The 14632-nt window shown below is 34.6% G+C and overlaps 1 protein-coding gene across 1 annotated transcript; it reads left to right on the forward strand.

The window, feature by feature from the left end:
- Positions 1 to 2838: 2838 nt before the first annotated feature.
- On the forward strand, positions 2839 to 13942 carry LOC142357504 (purine nucleoside phosphorylase 1-like). Its single transcript, XM_075409121.1, has 5 exons — positions 2839 to 3078; positions 4138 to 4282; positions 5887 to 6059; positions 12876 to 12963; positions 13651 to 13942. The coding sequence occupies exons 1-5, from the start codon at positions 2839 to 2841 to the stop codon at positions 13878 to 13880; spliced, it is 876 nt and encodes a 291-aa protein (XP_075265236.1). The 3' UTR covers positions 13881 to 13942.
- Positions 13943 to 14632: the final 690 nt, after the last annotated feature.

Below are 14632 nucleotides of genomic sequence, written 5' to 3' on the forward strand. Positions count from 1 at the left end.
ATGCAAAATAAGCAAAACTGATAAGGATAACTTTGAAACTGCTGTTTCTATAGACTTTTCCCAAGCATTTGATTCCATTAGTTACAAAAACCTGAGCGTTACGCTAGATAATCTTGGTTTGGAAAAAAGCTCAAAAAATAATAACCCCGTTATTTCTCAAGCGACCGAAAATCCTATGTGCTTTAAGACACCGTAGCAGGCAACTTCTCAATTCAAATAAGTTATTTGCAAAGAAGCCTGCTGGTGCCAACAAATTTTAATTTTGTATATCAGTGATCTGGCTGAAAAAGTGGACGATCTAGCTAAACTAAGTTATTTTGAAGACTACAAGATAAATTTAATTTTGAAAAATGACTGATGTGTGGCCAGTAGATTTCTAGTTAGTGAAATTCACTAGCTAGTTGATAATCTGTTTTTATTAAACTGACTAAATGTTAATTTTTCTTAATTTTTCATACTGAATGTATCCCACCAATGCAGAAGAAAATTATTAAATGAACAAAGTTGTCGAGTCATATAATTTCAATCCAGTTACGGAAATGTGGAGGTGAAATTTTTAGGATTTTAGCTTGAGAGGAATTGGGAAGCATATATTAAAAACTGTGCATTTGAATATCTATATATATATATATATATATATATATATATATATATATATATAAATATTAAAGAACCATGTGCATTTCCTATTCATTCCTGAGAGTTTTTTTTTCAAAAAGTCTGGTATCTGATTACCTTCACTAGCCTGCTAGTCTGTTCTTGTGATTTATCTGAGCATTATACTAGTTAATCTTGGTTTTGGAGATAGCTCAAAAAATAATTACCCGTTACCTCTCATGCGGCCGGAAGTCTTATGTGTTTAACGACAACGTATCAGGCAACTTCTTAATTCAGAGATGTTAATCGCAAAGAAGCCTGCTGTTGCCAAAAAATTTTAAATTAGTATATCAGTGAGCTGGCCTAAAAAGTTGACGATCTAACCAAACTAACACATTCTGAAAACCACAATAAAATTTTAACTGTTCAAAAATAATTTATGTGTGTAGATCTCTAAGTAGTGAAATTTACTAGCCAGTTGATATTTTTTGTTAAAAAATGACTAACTGTTTAAACTGCTTAAACTAAAGGTATGATATCCCAAAAATGCAGGATTCAATTTCTTTGTACTAGTCCGCTCTTGTGATTCATTTAATTGAAGATATTTGTGTTTTTTCAGAAAAACGGCTTAATGAGGCTGTAAGAGCAAAGAGTTTTTGACATTTGTAGTCTCATTAGACAGTTTCTCATTATTTGTTTACTTCAAACCAAAGACTGATTTACTTATGGAAAAAAGAAGATACTTTAGACCCACATGAACACCGAAAATTGGTCAGCCATTAATAACCTGGAATAGTTATGAATCTAACAAACCAAGTTTTCAATATACGCTTAAAAAATTCTGTTTCGTCAAATTTTTAATCAAATCTTTACCTCTAGAAGCTAACTTGCTTATCTCAGCGTGACTTTAGTTTTAAGAGAAATGTTTTTATAATTGTTCGTTTACAACTAAGCGTACTTAGTTTCGTTTTTCCAATTAATTTTATGTTTTATACTGTACACATTTTCACGGCCGAGTTGCAAATGATAACTGTAGAAATGGAACTTCTAACTTAAGCTATCTTAAGACATTTAAGAAAACTTAAGAAATTATGGCAAAAGACTAACCTTGGGTTATTTCTCAGAAGTTTCGAATTATATTAGATTGAAAGAATAATGGCTGAGTAAGTTAGGACTTTAGAGGCGGTTTATTCAACAAATATTGACAAGTACTGACAATTCTGACTTTGTCTGAAATGAACGGATTCATAACCTTTGATGAAATTTAAGATTTCTCAGCTCAAATTAGAGGTTACTTACTAAATTGGGCATGAACTTGTTTTAACCATGGGATTTTTTGGGACTTTTCGCATAAGATTAATTTATAAAAAGAAATCGGACTTGATTATATCTCTTTTATTTACTTTTGCGGAGTATATATACCGCTTGATTTTTGTACTTTCTTAGAGCTTGTTTTTGAATTTAATTTTGTAAGTGAAGTCTCTCCTTTCTGTTGGTAAGACAGAGAGTTCTTAGCTAGATTTCGGCGTGTTTTTGTTATAATTTTCTTAGTAGGCATAAGTACCAGAAGTTAACTGGTGTAAGTTAACTTTTGCTAAGTATAGAAGTGTGCCCGTTTTCCTTTATAAGTTAGTTTGGGCGGAAGGTCTTTAAGAGAATTAAAGTCGCCTAGAGGGCTAACTTAGAGAAAAACTAAACTTAGGAATTATTTTCAAAACTTGTTGCAATTTAGAGGCTAAGGCCCCGAACCACTTTAGCTGAATTTTAAATTCTACATTGGCGACCACAGAGGGATTATCAGAATTTGAAGTATGATTTAAAGCTCATGATTTAAGGAAATTGTGAAAGTTGTCTATATGTGATAACGTGAAAGTTCTAAGCATATAAACAAGGATTTAAAAAAAATTGCGATCTTTAATTACCTTGCTTCGTTGTACTAGAACCAAAGTGACTTCAACTTCACTGAGAAATGTCATCACAAGAGGAACTTGGTCTCAAACAAAAAGTTGGCGAGAGTATCACAAAGTGGGCGGACAGGGTTTACCAAAAATGCTATCGAGAAAATCTAGGAAAAACGGACCAAGAGTTGGATCGTCTGGCCCACTGGATTTTCATCAACGGGCTACAAGTGGAGAGCCTGAGAAGTGAACTTCGTAAAGAGCCATTTGTGGGGTATGCTGTTACGGTGGCTTAGCTATTGACCTGGGAATCAGTAGTGCAACACAGCCTCAGCCGGTAACAATGCGGGACGATGATGATGATGCTTGGAGCACTACTGCGACGATTGGGGAACAAAATACCAGAGATGCCAGCACACAAACGGAGATGGAGGTTCTCGAAGCAGCATTCAGTCCCGAATTTCACTTCCATTTAATTCAATTGGTCCTCTCTGGGCAACAGCAAATGAGATGGGCTCTTGAACACTTGATGCAAGGACAACAGGCAATTGTTGGAGGCCAACAAGTTCAAACGAGGTCCCGGGTAGTATGCCAGCGGTGTGGTCAAGAAGGCCACTACAGTCGGGGATGCGCAAGATCAAAACGATTCGTGTGCAGTGTTGTCTCTCCTCGAAAGCATCAAAACAAAAGAACTTGCAACTGTTTGTGAATACTCAGACCAAGGACTAACTAAACCTTTTATAAGTTCTTTTTCTATAAACTTGTTTTACATTTCTATTTACTGATGTAAATCGTTTAACTATGTAATTATAACTATTCAGGAGAATAGTTAAGTCCGAGTGGGTGGTGTAGAAATGGAATTTCTAACTTAAGCTATCTTAAGAAATTTAAGAAAACTTAAGAAATTATGGCAAAGTACTAACCTTGGGTTATTTCTCAGAAGTTTCGAATTAAATTAGATTGAAAGAATAATGGCTAAGTAAGTTAGGACTTTAGAGGCTGTTTATTCAACAAATATTGATTTTGATAAGTACTGACAGTTCTGACTTTGTCTGAACTGAAACAGATTCATAACCTTTGATGAAACTTAAGATTTCTCAGCTCAAATTAGAGGTTACTTACTAAATTGGGGATGAACTTGTTTTAACCATGGGATTTTTTGGGACTTTTCGCATAAGATTAATTTATAAAAAGAAATCGGACTTGATTATATCTCTTTTATTTACTTTTGCGGAGTATATATACCGCTTGATTTTTGTACTTTCTTAGAGCTTGTTTTTGAATTTAATTTTGTAAGTGAAGTCTCTCCTTTCTGTTGGTAAGACAGAGAGTTCTTAGCTAGATTTCGGCGTGTTTTTGTTATAATTTTCTTAGTAGGCATAAGTACCAGAAGTTAACTGGTGTAAGTTAACTTTTGCTAAGTATAGAAGTGTGCCCGTTTTCCTTTATAAGTTAGTTTGGGCGGAAGGTCTTTAAGAGAATTAAAGTCGCCTAGAGGGCTAACTTAGAGAAAAACTAAACTTAGGAATTATTTTCAAAACTTGTTGCAATTTAGAGGCTAAGGCCCCGAACCACCTTAGCTGAATTTTAAATTCTACAATAACCCGCATTCGGCGTTTTTGGTTTAAAACGGAATTTTCAGGTATGTCTTCAAGGAAGAATTCATTTTTACGAGGGATACTCTTTCGCATACATTGGGAGTCTTGTCAAAATACTTCACCAGGTGGGAGTGAGAGTACTAATAGTGTCTAATGCAGCGGGAGGTCTCAATGACGAATACAAGACAGGTCAGAATGAAAATATTACTCAAATACTATTCCTACGTTATCATTTATTGAAATACTTTTTCAATGGTAGAATTGTTACACTTTGGTATGCAGAATAGTTGAAATATAGTCAGTCCCATAAAGTCGCAACGCTATCGAATGTTTCAAAGATCGATTTTAAAACATGCAGATATTTGGCCAAAAGATGCTCATTTGAATGCCTCGATTTTTTCAAACGTTCGCTTGCGTTGCAACTTAATGGTACTTACTATATATCAAAGGTGTACGGTTTCATTAAAACTTGTTTCATGACTTTTGTTTTAAGTAAGGTTACCCATAGAAACGAAAAACCGCGTTACTATGATTCATGAAAAGTCCAAAATGGAAAGGTACAAACTTATTCGAATGCTGTAAAAACCAAACAGTTTATCATGGCAGCAATTCCTAAGACATGCTATTAATTAGAGTCATAATTTTAACACTGTAGGGCTGTTTGAACAGTATATATTTACTAAATTCAAGGTCTGCTTAATATTATAATGAAATTTTCAATTTTTTGAAGAAAAACAGAATTTTCCTCTCCATTTTGGCGTCTTTGAGCGAAAACCTATTTTGAGATCTCGTCTGAGATTTATGGAAGTATAAGTATAACTTTAGTTAAGATTTCTTCTCATGGACCAACTGAGCGAATAAAAAAAATTAAAAATTATTCAAAACATCAGGTAACAGATAACAAGATGGCTACAAGTTTTAAATCGTAATTAAAACAAAGACTCTCCAACAACAGATGGAAAGGAAAACAGATTTTCCATTCTCAGCGGTTCCAAAAAGCACGAAAAGTAGCCAAAAGCATCACCCATTATTTAAAAAAAATCAAAACTAACAAGAAAGGGAGAAATCCGATTGTAGATTTCATTAGATTTCTATTCCAGATAGTTGTTTTGAAATATTTGAAGCGAAAAACGTTAAATTCTATTTCACAAAAATGGGATGTAGGAGTTGGAGCGGAATGGGCTCAGAGCTTAATGGGAAAAAATGAGAATCAGACCAGATTGTTTGAATTTAAACTTCGACTTATGAAAAGACAATGCTCGACTAAAATGTACGAAACGACCATACTCGACTCATTTGAGCTATGAAAAGACTTTAGCTGAATTTTAAAACATGCTGGACTTTAGCTCGACACACATTTTTCACAAAAGATTTTCGTTAGACCCAAAACTTTTACAAAAAGCTTTAGCTCGACTCAAAAATTTAGAAAAAACTTTAGCTCGACCCAATATTGCAAAAACGACTTTAGCTAGAGATACATCTTTACATACAGACATACATGCATATCCAAGGGATACAAGAGGAAATACTCATTCTGCAGAAGGCTGCTGCTGAAAACGCATCTGCTGACAAAGACATGGTTGACTAGAATATATTTTTTTACACAAAATTCCTCTTAAACTAATGAGTTTAAGATCAACCAATCAGATCGCGAGAAATGTTAGGCTTTAAATCTCATTATATGGCATTCTGCTCTACGCCCGTTCGGCTCTAACGGCGTCCTCCGCCTACCCATAATCAAATTGGCATGACTAAATCAACTTCCATATGAATACCTAAGCGATGTTGTACAGGTGACGTGATGGTGATAAAAGATCACATCAACCTAACGGGAGACAATGCATTGAGAGGAATCGTGCACCCGGAGAAGGGATTCCCTTTCATATCCATATTCTACGATGCGGAACTGCAGACCATAGCACACGAGGCAGCCAAGTGTGTACCAGGATTATCCGAGCGCCTCAGGGTAGGTTATTTGGTCCGGAGAGTTTTTGACTGCGTCACAGTGCATCGCCCTAGTCGAACTTCCAAGGTTATCTTGTACGATCTTGAAAATATCTTGGGAAAAATCTTGTTAAGGACTCTTATAAAAGATCTGGAAAAAGATCTTGTTAAAAGACGATGAAGAAGATTGTGAAATTCTAGTGAAATTTTTTGCAAAAATGGTTAATTTTCAAGATCTTGAAAAAACGGATACTTTGCAAGACCTTTGCAAACTTCTGGGAGCTATTTGTCGTTTCCATTGGAGTATTATTTTGCAAGGGTCACTTAAAATAACCCTCCCATTACATAACCTTTGTAAGGCAACCATCTTATGGACACGACTTCGGAGTTTTTCAAGACTACTGTGTTTATAGGAAAACAGATGGATCTTTTCAACAATTGCCCCTCTGTGCTGCCTAGCAGAGAATTTCCCCTTCTTTGCTATACTTTACCATGATATTACCTGGCTTTCAGTTTAGATAACCGAATATCAGCTTAAGTGCAATTGCAGACCGCGCTTCACGGCCATGCCTCTCTTGTGCTGTGAGATGTAATCCGGAAATCGCGGGTCAGCTATTGCGGCGAAGCCTACATGCGAGTTAAACACGCTCACCGACCCACCAGTCTGAACTTCTTTTCGCTTTGTTTTCTAATTCGGCTAATTAACATAGCATAGCATATTTCATTCTATTCAGTTTAACACTCTATGCGCATACGTGGTAAATTATTAGTCCTCTCTGACTGGTCAATAAATAACTCGCTTAAATTCTGTTCAAGAAAATACCCCGTCTTTTGCAAAAGCGGGCAATTGTTGAAACGATCCAAACAGCGATATCAGCACTGATATAAGTGTGTCAAATATACAAAAATGATATTCAAATCTGTTTTTAAATATTTTTGATGACAGTTATTACAAACTAATCCTAAACTGCAAAAAACAAGATTGATCTGTAGATGCCTTACTGCAAATTTTGTAAATGCTCTCTGAAATTTAAAAAAATGATTATGCAAAACTTAAGTTTGGATAGCTTTCAATTTTTGTGCAAAAATTAGCAAAAGTTAATCATATCTTTCTACGTCAGCTTCAACTTAATGGGGGTTATCTGCAAACAATTAGAATTGGTAATTCGCACTCTCGTTATAAATTCTTACCCAGTAAAAATCTCTGAATCCAAATAAAAATGTTATATATGTTTTCCCTAAGTGTATATACGCGTTTGTGTTTGCCTTTCAAAAATAGTCTTTTTAACATGAGGAAGATTGCAGCAGTATACTGAACTCAGCGTTAGATTGCATGCCTATCTCTCTTTTTTTCAGAAATTTGTGAGTCTAATTAACCATTTGTTTAAAGATTTGAAGACAGGAATTTAAAAAGATTTCCGCAAAAATATTAAAACTTTGTTCGACAGAGTATTTAGAAAACTTGAGAACTCAATCACAGTCGCGAACATGCATTTTATCAATAAGCTGAAACTTTTGTAACATCCGTTGAAACCGTTATTTACTGATAAATAGTCGCCTCAGCTTCTCAGCGGCTACTATAGCGTTCCTAATTTTTACAATTCAAAGAATTTGAATTGTATTGGTGCACTGTCTTTTTTCAAGATCTGTTCACGCTTTTTTTTTGTTTTTTCAGGCCAGCGAGAAGTGAACTTAGACTGGTAATTATGGTCACACTGAAACAGTAAAGGGAGCAAAAAACTGAGTAGGTTCCAGTTAAGACTTTTTTCAAAAGCTTTCAGACTGTAGTGAAAAATTGGTGTTTGAACACTTTGGCGGTTTTTGAGATGGAATTTTTTCAGGTGCGTCCTGAATTTGACTTCTGTTTTCAGAGTTTTTTCTCCTTCAGTGCTTTTAAGACCGTACATGTGTTTTCTAAGTATGCCTCTTTTCCATTTGCTTGAATTCATTAAGGGCCAGCTAAAGCTTTTTATGACTTTGCCACTATTTCTTGTCATAAAATGTTAGTGAATTTTAAATTTTATCCCCTTTATACAATTATCCGTTGTCTTATCACTTAGTATAATCATTGACAGGGCTGATTGGTTGCTAATAGGGCATAAAAGAACCTAATTAATAGCTGGAGTTAATAGCTAGTGTTTTTCATGTCTTTGACACTAATTTTTCTCAAAAGTCTTAAGCATTTTTTCACTTCTGCATAAATAAATACATTTTTTTGAATTGTATTTCAGGACTTGTCCTGCTATGTTTTTTTACTTCGTCGTACTAAAATTTTTCGTTTCAAATTAGTTCAAATTAGTTCAACATTTTGCGTGAAATCTTGTTGACTTCTCTAGGCTAGTTTTACTCTTCGCTCATCCTGCTAAAGGTGTTTTTAGACAGCAGTTTTGCATCCAGCAATTTAAAAAGCACAGAGTTAAAAACAAAATCAGAGAAAGATTTCAGATAGACCCATAAAGACCAAATTTAGATGACCGTTACTCAAAATTTGTTTATTTTAAGTGCAGATACTAGCTCTTGTATAGTCTCACTATGGAACAAGAGTATGTTCAACAACAAAATGCTAAATTACATCAAAATAGTTCGCTCTTTAAAAATGTTTTTCTACAAAAGTCATTTTTTTTCTTTCTCTTCTTTCAATCCCAATCGTCATGATGGGAATCAACGGCGGCTTTTTTCCGGCAATCTGCCGGGCATGTTTAATTTTTTGGCGATTGAACATTTCGAAATATTCGAGATTTTGAGCTAAGCAGAGTGAGGACTTTTGTTTCTGTCGAAAGTAGACACCAAAACAGAAATTTATCATTTCACTTTCAAGAGAAAATTTTGAGATTCTCTGTGAATTTCATATACACTTGCATGTTATTAGTAAAACCGTAAGTTCGCAAAGCATAACTTTCAACCAAAGTCAGCAGACAATTGAGGTGCAAATTTTGCATGTGTACAAAAAACAAAAATCAAATAAATTGTTACTTATTTTATTATAGATGCCTGGAAGTCCAGTAAACTCAACAAATTTTTGGTCTGGGGAAAAGTTACGGAAATCTATTTTGATATCTTTTTCATCATATTTTTAACTTCTCGGAAATATTTGGTTCGCTGCTTCAAAACCAATTTGCGTAATCACAAGTCTTTTTGAACTCTTCTGCAAAAGAGCTTACACGTTTCTGCTTTCCGTTTGGGACTGCTGATGGTTAAAATTACGTCTAAGATAATAAAAAACTCCAAGATCACATAATAGAGAACAATATAATTTTTCAGTCATTTAATTTTTTGCAGCTTTTTGGTTGTTTCACTATCAATACACTGATATTCCAATATAAGACAATGCAAAATTGAAAAACATTCGATCAATTTTAATGAAACTTACAAAAATAATTACTAAAAAAATTAAACCGAAATTATGTGAAAACTCATTTATTTTTATGAAATTCAAGTTCAACCCTTCTAAGCCAAATAAGAATCAACTTGAGATCTTTGTTTCCTAACAAAATTCAATAAAACGTTGAAGAAAAATTTGCGTTCAACACAATGAAGATATTGAATTTAGTGGTTACGACAAAAACCATTTTTTTTTTACAAATATCTGTCTTTTTATCATTTTTATACAAATAACGGTGACATGTAAGTAAAGCAATGTTATCTTTAATCCGAAAAGCTTACAGCAGAAAAAGGAACTCATTGTTTTAAATTTCAAACAAAAACTATTCGAGACGTGGAGAATATAAAAGATATTTACAGTTTCCTTTACCCTTAAATCAAAATCTGCAAAGAATTCATATTGATCCAAAAAAATATAAGTGATACTATTTGTCTACTCTTACAAAAAGAAGTTTACTGTTGGTTCAAGAAAACAGATGGGTTTCGATAAAATCCGAACGCTCGAACAAATTCACCGCAATGAGACAAAAGCAAGAAAATTTTTTTTTCTCAGATCTTTCGAAACTTTTTTAAATTGCTCTTTCTCCTATTTGTTAATATTACTGTCTCGCCAAATTTCAATAACGCTTCTCAAACTTTCCCACAAGATAGTGCAATCTTTAGCAAAAACCATTTCTTTACAACGTCATCTAATTAATTGTAATGCAGTTTATTAAATTGCCAAGCTCATGAAAACTGAATAAAAAATGATAAACAAAAAACTGCCACATTGAAATTATGTGGACAAAAAATTTTTCTTTAACATTTTAAAATTATAGAAAGGACTAAAAACGAAAAACGCTGTATTTTTAAATATCTAATAAAAAAAATGAATATGTCCTCAATCATTTCTCCATAAATTGAACGCTCACTAAGAGTACAAAAGTTGAACAAATTATTAAAGTAAACAAAAACCAGTAAAATTTGCTATCAGAGAAATAAAATATAAATTAGTGATTTGGATTATTCTAGAAAAGAAAAAATTTCAGAACTTGTAATTTTTTCATTTTGTGCTGGTAGCTGTCGATGCTCAATGAAAAAGTAGCCGCTTATGCTTAGCTGACCTACCTTAATTTTTTCCTACTTTCTGAAAATCTAGATAGTAGAGCATTTGTTATCGAACTGATTCCCACAAAACACGCAACGACATCGCAATGAATTTCTCTGCAAAATTGCAGAAGTTGCGTTATAGAAGAACGGTGACTACAGTGTACTTGCAATATGACCATGCATGTATCAGAATCTTACTAGAAGTCAATTTTCTTATAAAATCTCGCTTTTTTGCAATATAGAAATTTGCACTGTCAGACCTCAAAAGAAACTGAATCCAGAATACTGCAAGCTTTTATAAGACAACCATCAGCTCTCGAAACAAAAAGGACAGCTTTAATTATGCTTTACTGTTCGCTTCATAGCCGTCAAATTGACAATATTTAGCACTTCAAGAATAAATTAGCCTAAAAATTAAAGTAAAAAAAAATTGCAGCATTCTTCCGTATTTGTGAAGAAGAATTATTAAGAAGAACTCTCTTGAAATTTAAAACAATGATTTCCTTTTTCTGCTGTAAGCTTTTCGGATTGAAGATAACATTGCTTCACTTACCTGTCACCGTTATTTGTATAAAAATGATGAAAAGACGGATATTTGTAAAAAAAAATGGTTTTTGTCGTAACCACTAAATTCAATATCTTCATTGTGTTGAACGCAAATTTTTGTGTTGAACCATGGACATCGGTCCGCTGAGGCACAAAACGTCTAGAAATTGACGTATTTTTGATTCTTTGTTGCATTTGAATACATTATGCACTATAATACTATACAAAGTGTTGGTTGTAACGGTTAGCAATGTATCATTTCTGATAGATTACACAACAATTACATAAATTTCGGCTTGTTTTCATGTCGGCTTACTTTTACTTCGTCTTATTTTTCGTTCACCCAACTGCACGGTATACGCTTTTGTAGCATAAATTTTCCTATGCAATTTTCATATGTTGAAACGGTGGCGTCTTAGCGATAGAACAAAAGACGTACCAAGATATAGAATTCTAGACAAATATAGAATTTTAACATATCAATATTGTTGCACTCAATTAAGATAAAATTTTAAGGCCTAAAATGAAACGTAAAGATCTATCGCATCGTGCAAGGAAAATAGACCGAAAGTAAAAAATAAGGCCTTAGCTCAAAAATTAAATCAAGTGTTTTCCGGACCTATCTTTGGACAATTTTTCAGCTAAATTTGGCGTTTTCGGGACCTAATTTGGGCAATTGTTTGTCTATTTTTCTACATTTTGCCGGATATTTTCTCTGACAATTTTGCACGTTTTTTATATATGCCGAGACTTTTTTGTGATTTGTACGTCTAACTGCAAGTCTCTGCCAAGACGTGCATTTAGACGTGCACGTCTTTGCCAAGAGTTGCGTTTAGACGTGCAAGTCTCAACCAAGACTTACATTTAATTGTGCACGTCGTTACTAGGACTTGTATTTTGACTTGCAAGTGTAAAAAGTGAAATGATCATAGCTCTGAGTTGGTACTGATATTAAGACGTGCAATTAGAGGTAGTCAGTACTGACATTGAATTGCCATTAGGTCCGGGATTCAAATTGCGTATAGGTCAATCAGATTAAGGGTCTTTTCTGCTAGCGCCCCGCCCACTAAGTTTGGCACCCCCATTTATAAATGTTTAAACATTCAACCAAAATTTGTTGCATAAAACGTAAGCATCAATAAAGTTTTCTGTTTTTGATTATTACTGGTGATATCGGCTACAAAAAGGGCTTGATTTTTTAAATTTTTTTGGCAACTCTTCTAAAATTGCCTTCAATCTTTCTAGACACTCCTGTTTCAATGAAATGCAAATATCGCTCTTACAATTCGCGAAAACTTTGATTTTGTGGGTGCTCAGTTAACGGTTATATAGGACTGGGGGCGCTAGCAGAAAAGATCCCAGATTTAAGCACCCACTGATAAATCAGTGCGTAACATATCTTTTTCAGTTTTAAATTTTTTTCATTTTCATCAAGTCTCATGGGCCGCTAAGTTATGGCCAGATGCGATATTTTATGCTATCTCACTGAAATGCTTATTTCATTCATTGAGAATAGATATTGAATTTCGATCTATTGTCCCAAATTTTCTGTTTTCGATCTATTGTCCTTCCGATCTATTGTCAGGTCACCGTATCGCATTTGGCCAGACCTCGCTGATTTTTAACGCAAAGAATTACGTATATGGTTTTTCTTTCGGCAGAAGACGATATCTGAGCATATGTCTATCCTAATGTTTACATCCTATTTAAAATATTGAAAGTTTTTGTTGGAGCAATAAGTATTTAATTTTTCTCAGTTCTTAGTGGCCAGCTATAGAATCCGTACTTTATACGTCTCTCATTTTTACTAATATGGTTTTAGAGTGGCGTTTACACCATCATCAACGGACCTAGCTACGAAACAGTTGCCGAGTCAAAGTTTCTCATCAGAGGGGGTGCCGATGCTGCAGGTTAGAAAAGTAATCCATTGGTTTGTACGTTTCAATGATCTCTATTAACTCATATTGCTGTTCAGACCCAGTTGCGTCTGACCTTTTCTCTGATCAGAATCAAGATTCCACTAGAATCCGCCTCTGTTCAGGCTGTTGTTCTTTTTTTACCGTCGCCCAGACGCTGTCATTTTAATATTTTAAGGGGGTTTATGAGAAGTCGTCTCGCTCTGAAATCTCTTGGAAACTTGGGTCAAAATAGCGATGATCGGCGTTATTTGATCATACCTGATCAGCTTTATGCATTATCTATAATTTAAAAAAATATCGTCATATACAACAACTGAAAAAACTAGTTGAGTTTTTCTCTTTTACAAACGGAACCAGGTACAGGTGCCAGATCTCAAGCGACTTACGATCAGACCATTCGGGTTGCACACGAGGGGTATAGTGTGGCCCAAAATACAGCGTTTGGAAGGTGTTGTGGTCTCAAGGGTCTAAATATCTGATCAGATATCATTTTGTTCAGGCACTTCAAATTAAGCAGCCCTCGAAAAATGATTCTCAAGATTAGATACTCAGAACCATTACATGGTTGATCAGAATTAGCAACGGTTAGTTTAATTAGTGAGTGGCTAATATTTAATTACTTATAATTCGAGTTTTAATCATTTGTGTTTAAAGCCGAATCATATTTTGATCCTCCAGGTATGAGCACGATTCCAGAGGTCCAGATGGCAAACTACCTCAACATCCGGGTTCTTGCTTTCTCTCTTATAACCAACATGTGTGTGAGGACATACCAAGAGTACTCGAGACTTCAGGAGGGTCCATCTGACGAAGTGGCTGAAGAGGTCTACGAAGTGGGGAGGGAACGGATGCCTCAGATTGTGGAGTGGGTAACTGGGATAATTGACAGGATCCCGATGGACGATTAGGGATTGTCGTGAATCCTTGGGTGTATTGTTCGGCTTTTTCCCAATAGTCCCCCCCCCCCCCTCCCGCGTTGTCAACAGTATTATGTAGGGCTATACTGGTTCAAAAATCTTTGATTAGAGGCGTACATATTTTTGACAATCGTCTTAGCATTTTTATTTGCTGCTTTAATCCACACTAAAAAATTTACCTAAGTTTGCGCACTCTAAAAAACTTACCTAAAATTGCAGGTAGTTTTACCCCAAATGTGCATGTATTCCTCCTAGACGATGTACGTGAAATTTATCTGAACAGGTCAAATTTAAGGTGAATTTTGTTAGCACTATTTACGTTAACTCTTCAGTTAATTTGCGTTTACAGTGAGTGTATTGTAAAGGTAAATACCTCTTTTGCTCCAGAATTCGATTATGGCATATATACCAAAAAAAACAATACACTCCAAACTTGGACGACAATTGCTCTAAGTTTTGTACGCAAAGATCATCAAAGTTTGTGAAACATATAACTGAATTTTTCAAAATATTTGCACATGAACAGAATTTTTGAGGCGTGAGAATCACTCAAAAAGTACGAAACTGCATATAGGAGTGTATTAACCCAGTTTGTGGTATATCAAGCTAACAAAGTTCCTACTTCATAAGAGCTAAGGTGCAACGGTGGCATGGATAGTAGGTTCGAGTCCTCTAAGCTCTAATTTTTAGCATTATGGAGTTCGCTAATACCACAGTTGTTTGTTACAGGACTATGTGCACAT

Source organism: Convolutriloba macropyga, unplaced genomic scaffold (assembly GCF_964194025.1).
Source record: "Convolutriloba macropyga unplaced genomic scaffold, txConMacr16.3 SCAFFOLD_3564, whole genome shotgun sequence".
Lineage (NCBI taxonomy): Eukaryota > Metazoa > Xenacoelomorpha > Acoela > Convolutidae > Convolutriloba > Convolutriloba macropyga.